Source organism: Rhincodon typus, unplaced genomic scaffold (assembly GCF_021869965.1).
Source record: "Rhincodon typus isolate 14 unplaced genomic scaffold, sRhiTyp1.1 hic_rhity00003490, whole genome shotgun sequence".
Classification (NCBI taxonomy): domain Eukaryota; kingdom Metazoa; phylum Chordata; class Chondrichthyes; order Orectolobiformes; family Rhincodontidae; genus Rhincodon; species Rhincodon typus.
This window is the reverse complement of record NW_025969128.1, coordinates 1,426-7,303: the sequence shown is the minus strand read 5'-3', so window position 1 is coordinate 7,303 and position 5,878 is coordinate 1,426. Positions and strand designations below refer to the sequence as shown.

Below are 5,878 nucleotides of genomic sequence, written 5' to 3'. Positions count from 1 at the left end.
CTCACTCTCACTCTCTCTCACTCTCACTCACTCACTCTCACTCTCACTCACTCACACACACACACACACACACACACACACACACACACACACACACACACACACACACACACACACACACACACCCTCTCCTCTCGCGCGCACTCTCTCACACAACACTCCACCTTACCCTACAATAAACCTCCCCCCCGACACACACCTCCCCCACCGACAAAGGCTGTTCTCTCAGGTATCTCCCACACTGACCTCCATCACCCCTCACCGAGACTCAAATTGTAGGGACTCACAGGTTGGAGACTTGGGAGGGGGCTTGGTTTCAGGAGATGGGGGACAGGGTAGAGGGAGCTTTACTCTGTATCTAACCCCGTGCTGTCCCTATCCTGGGGGACAGTGTAGAGGGAGATTTACTTCCACAAATTATTGTGAATGTTTTTTCTTTCAGATGATTTTCCAGCAGGATAATCCCGGAATTCACTATCAATTTGTTCTCCCTGGGGCGAAGCCTGCTCCTCCCCAGCCAAACCCTGACCCTCCCAGCCAGACTCACAGTAAGGAACAGCACATAATGACACATGATATCATCGGGGAGGTGTATGTGTTAGCGCTCAGCTGTATCTGCGTGCACGCTCTGTCCTCACCTTAACTCTGCAATAATGTGCCCGAGCCCCACCCAAACTGGAGCTCAGTTCGCACGCTGCGCTGTCGGAGGGTTGGCGCCGAGGGAGCGCTGCGCTGTCGGAGGGTTGGCGCCGAGGGAGCGCTGCGCTGTCGGAGGGTCGGCGCCGAGTGAGCACCACATGATGATGAGTGTGTGACAGATGGAAGCTGGCTTGGGTTGCCTTGTGGTTACTCTGTTGTCTCTCATTACCCGTTGGTCACTGTTTGACTTGGTTCTGCTTCCCACCACTCCCTGTCCTCCTCCCACTCCTTCCCCCCACGACAACACCTCCCCCTCCCAAGGATCCCAGGGTACCGGAGACCTGAGGGATGTGTCAGCATTGGCAAGTCACCCAGCTGTTAGTCACCGCGGTTCGCACCGTGCCATCCCCACCCCACCCAGGGTCCGCAGCGGCCAACGCGACCGCCGCCTACAGGTCTACCAAACCGACGCACAGGAGGATCCCGCACTGGCTCCACCAGTGTACCGCTGGACGTCCCAGAGCCTGACCGAGTGTTCTGTCTCCTGTGGGAAAGGTGTGTGTGGGGGAACAGGGTTTTTGGGAGGCTATGGGGTTATTGCTGGAGAGCGAGGTACTTTCTTTAAGATGTTTGTCATCAGGACACCTGGCAAGAGTGCCAAGCATAACTGGAGAAGAAAATAGTGCTGATGGGCTGCCAAGCTGACATGGATTGGGCCTTGGCGTCTTTATGGGGGAAGTGATGACTTGCTGATTAATGGGCACCCCTCCTCTTTTCCCAAGGAGTGTGCGTCGCTGCAATTTTCTGAAATCTGGCACTCTTACTGTGGTGTCCTAACAAGTGTGAGCCGGAAATGTGCCTCCCTTATTCGGGCAGGGTCTTGAATGGGATCTGTGGAACGCCTTCCTGTCAGGTGGTGGGGAAATGATGGTGGAGTCGGGAATGGCTAACACGGGGGCATCCCCATGGTGAGAAGTGGGGGTATAGTGCAGGTAGATCCTTAGAGTATTGGGATGGAGTTGTAGGCAATTGAATACAAAACCCCTCTCTCTCTCTCACTCTCACTCTGTGTCTGTAGGGTTCCAGTACCCCATCTTCCGCTGCCTGTCCCAGGACACCCAGGAGTTAGTGTCGGAAGCTCTTTGTGACCCAGCATCCAAACCAGCAATCGTGGCTCAGTCCTGTAACACCCAGCCCTGTCCTGCTTTGTAAGTATTCGCAAGCCGTTTTGAGGTCACCTTGAGCCCCCCACCTTGAACATCCTACCGGCTGCCAAAGGCGCGCGCTCTCTCTCTCTCTCGCGCTCTGTCTCTCACACCATAGGCCCAACGCATCGTCTGAGCTGGGCTCCCTTGCCAGACCTCCCGGAGAGACCAATGACTGTAGGTGTTTATACCAAGCCACCCAGCCTGGGTCTCGGGGCTGGTGTATAATCAGATGCTCAATAGGAAATCGGTCAGAATGTCAACAGCACCAACCTGGGAAGGGATCCCGGACTCAACTGTGAGCGGCAAACCTGCCCTCCTGTGCTACCCACTGCAACACAGCAGTGCTCCATTCAACTAAATACTTAACACCCAGGGAGTGAGTTACAGACTGGAATCTAACTGAAGGGTTCGTGGTGGTTTATATACAGAATAACAGATACCCCAGGAGGGAGTTACAGACTGGAATCTGATCGAGGGGTTCAGGGGGTATCTATGTAGAATAACAGATACCTGGGGAGGGAGTTACAGACTGGAATCTAATCGAGGGGTTCGGGGTGGTTTAAATACAGAATAACAGATACCCCGGGAGGGAGTTACAGACTGGAATCTGATCAAGGATTTGGGGGTATATATGTGGAATAACAGAGTGTCTGACTGCCTATCCCTGTTTTCCAGTTGGAGTGTTGGGGCCTGGTCTCAGTGCAGTAAGAGCTGTGGACGGGGAATTTACCATCGACAGGTTCTGTGTCGACAGGCGTATGCCAACCGCACGGTGGCAGTTCACCCACGTCACTGTGCCCACCTGGAGAAACCAAACACCACCCAACCGTGTGAGACCCGACCATGTACCCACTGGCAGATCCAAACAGACTGGGAATCGGTAATTACAGCAGCAGACATGGGATTGGTTCCCCCGGTGTACCATTCCCTATCCTCACCCCCTCCCTATCTCCGCCATCTCCTCCGGCCCCCTGCACCCCCTCCCTATCTCTGTCACTTCCTCCAACATCTCTGCACTCCTCCAATCCCGGCCTCTCGAGCAGCTCCCGATTCCCATTGCTCCGGCACTGGGGATCGTGCCTTCAAGTTGCCTGGGGAGGTGCCTAAGCCCTCCACTCTACATCCCTTCAGGTGCTCAATCAAACATCCTGTTTGATCCACATGGTCCCCCCACCTTCTCTCCCACTCACTGCGGGATTGAGTTCCCCATCCCCATCTCCTCACCCCTGCTCCCCTGCCTCCCGCCTCCCCCCCCCACCACCACCACGGCAACTCCATGTGGTGTGGGGATCCTCGAGTCTTGCAAGGAGCACCCTGAGGTCTCCCTGCCCTGCATGTCTTTCCCCTGTCACTGGGGCCAATCACGCACCCCCTCTTCCACCAAATCCCCTCTGAAGGGCAAGGTATGGACCTCGGGCTCCTTCCCAGCCTGCCTGCCCCCTCCTCATGCCAGTCTGTCCGTGCCCACAGTGTTCTGTGCCGTGCGGAGTGGGACAGAGGAAGAGAAGCATCCGCTGTGTCAGCAACCAGGGCAACGTGGTCGGCGAGGGAGAATGCAGCGCCAAACAGAAACCCACCGACAGTGAGGCCTGTGACATGGGCCCCTGCGTGACCAGCTGGTTCTACACAGACTGGAGCAGCAAGGTAAGCTGGGGGCTGGAGGAGCGGGCACCAGGAGATGGGGGTGTAGGGGGCTAGTTGGCTGGGTGCACTCATTCCACAGTCACTTTGTCAGATCTTCACACCGATGCCCCTTAGTTTTACTGAACATACTGGAAACTCGACACCATCCAGGAAAAAGCAGCCCCCGCTTGGATTGGCACCACATCCGCAAACACCCCGTCTACAAGATGCAGAAATTCACCAAAGATCCTCAGGCAGCACCTTCCAAACCCACGGTCACCTCTATCCAGAAGGACAAGGGGCAGCAGATCAATGGGAATGCCCCCCCCCCCCTCCAAGTTCCCCTCACCATCCCGACTTGGAAATATGTCCCCGTTCCTTCAGGGTCAAAATCCCGGAATTCCCTCCCTAAGGGGCATTGCGGGTCAACCCACAGCAGGTGGACTGCAGCGGTTCGAGAAGGCAGCTCACCCCCACCTTCTCAAGGGGGGCAATTAGAGACGGGCAATAAATGCTGGGCCCAGCCAGCTACGTCCCCGATTGAGCTCGTTTCCAATTCCAGATTTTCAGGATTGAATTTAACTTCGGCCAGGGGCCGTGAAGGGGGTTGAACCTGTGTCCCTGGGAAAATTGAGTCCTGGTCTTGGTATTCCTGAGGCTAACCTCCCTGCCATGTTTCCCTGTGAGGTGGATGTTGAGCTGTTGATTGTTGACCTGATGAGGAGGGACATGAATCTCCCCATCTTGGAGGTGGGGGGTGAGCTGAGATGGCTGGCAGTAGCTCCCCAAGGAGGAAGGGGAAGGAAGGCCTCACTCCTGGAGAAATGAGAGAAGAGTCACCCAGGGGCTTGGGTCCTCCTGCGCAGGGGTCTAGTGGAAAGGCTGGTGATGGGGTTCACGGATGGGGGTTTGGAAACTGCACCCCCTGCAGGGTACAGAGGGGATGATCTCCCAAGGTCGAGGAACGTCTGTGGTAGATGGAGAGGAGGATCTCTATTTCCCATTGGCGGGTGGTTGGGCATTAGGGTCAGGATTGGGGACAAGGGAAGGGTTGGGAGGAAATGGAGGGAGGGGAAGAGGAGTGGAGATGTATGGGGTGTCGGAGGTTGAGGGAGTGATAGAATCTGCTGGGATGAGGTCTCCCAGGGGTTTGATGGGTGGGGGTGTGTGTTCGGGAAGATGTCATTGTCAGGGTTGAGGAGCATGTCGTTGGGAGATGGAGGGTCCCCTGTGTGTCTGTGAGCGTGTGTGTGTTGTGGGGGGGAGGGGGCAAATGAGGCTGGGTGATTCTCCCATGGGGCTGGGGTTGACGATCGGCGGGGAGGAATGGTTTGTCCCAGTGGGATGGGGGGGGCACTCTTTTCCCTGAGAGGGTTCCTACTAATGCACCGTGTTGACTGTTTCCTCCCCTTGCGGGGACACCCTCCCCTGTTCTCCCTGGGCTCTCCCACCCTCTCTCCTTGTGTTCCCCACCTCGGGCTCTCGCTCCCTCCCCCTTTCCCCCGCTCCCCGGGCTCTCCCTCCCTCCCTGTTTCCCCCGGCTCTCCCAACCCCCTCCCTGTTTCCCCCGGCTCTCCCAACCCCCTCCCCGTTTCCCTGCCGGGCTCTCTCTCTCTCCCCCCATGCCTTGGCTATGCTGTGTTACAGTGCTCAGTGGACTGCGGTCTCGGGATACAGAAGAGGTCTGTTGTCTGTTTGAACAACGACATTGGGGAGCACTCAGCGGGGAGCTGCGAGGGTCCAAGACCCCCTGACAGCAGGGCGTGTACCCGGCCACACTGCCCCCGGCAGGTCCAGTGGTACGCCAGTCCCTGGAAGCAGGTGAGTGCCTCGGGGCAAGGGGCATGGATTGGTTAGGACGGTATTCACTGGGGTTTAGGGGGGAGGAATGGTGGGATCCCGTAGGAACCTACAACATTCCAACAGGGACTAGACAGCGTCATTGCAGGAAGGATGTTCTCAGTGACCCGGGGATGGGGGGTTAGGTGAGAGATCAGAACCGGCCGGGGCAAAATGGGGTGGGGTGGTGATGACAGTCTAAAGGAGATGGGCTGGGGCTGAGATGAGGAGAAACGTTTTCGCCCAGAGAGTGAGGGAGCCTGTGGAATTCTCCACCACAGGAAGCTGTTGGGGCTAGAACATTGAATGAGGTGACAGAGATAGGGAGGGGGGTGTAGGGGGCTGGAGGGGGCGGAGGGAGGGGGTAGGGGGAGCCGGGGGAAACAGGGAGGGAGGGAGAGCCCGGGGAGCGGGGGAAAGGGGGAGGGAGCGAGAGCCCGAGGTGGGGAACACAAGGAGAGAGGGTGGGAGAGCCCAGGGAGAACAGGGGAGGGTGTCCCCGCAAGGGGAGGAAACAGTCAACACGGTGCATTAGTAGGAACCCTCTCAGGGAAAAGAGTGCCCCCCCC

The 5,878-nt window shown here is 57.3% G+C and overlaps 1 protein-coding gene across 1 annotated transcript in view; it reads left to right on the top strand.

Annotated features, from left to right (window-relative positions):
* The window catches only part of LOC125481776 (thrombospondin type-1 domain-containing protein 4-like), a gene marked incomplete at its 3' end in the record, with an annotated part of 11,151 nt that overhangs the window by 3,937 nt on the left and 1,336 nt on the right, over positions 1-5,878 (top strand). The window contains exons 6-11 of the mRNA XM_048593682.1: positions 443-548; positions 961-1,194; positions 1,718-1,847; positions 2,523-2,727; positions 3,318-3,491; positions 5,118-5,291. Coding sequence (XP_048449639.1) covers positions 443-548; positions 961-1,194; positions 1,718-1,847; positions 2,523-2,727; positions 3,318-3,491; positions 5,118-5,291 — 1,023 coding nt within the window. The remainder of the gene's footprint in view (positions 1-442; positions 549-960; positions 1,195-1,717; positions 1,848-2,522; positions 2,728-3,317; positions 3,492-5,117; positions 5,292-5,878) is intronic.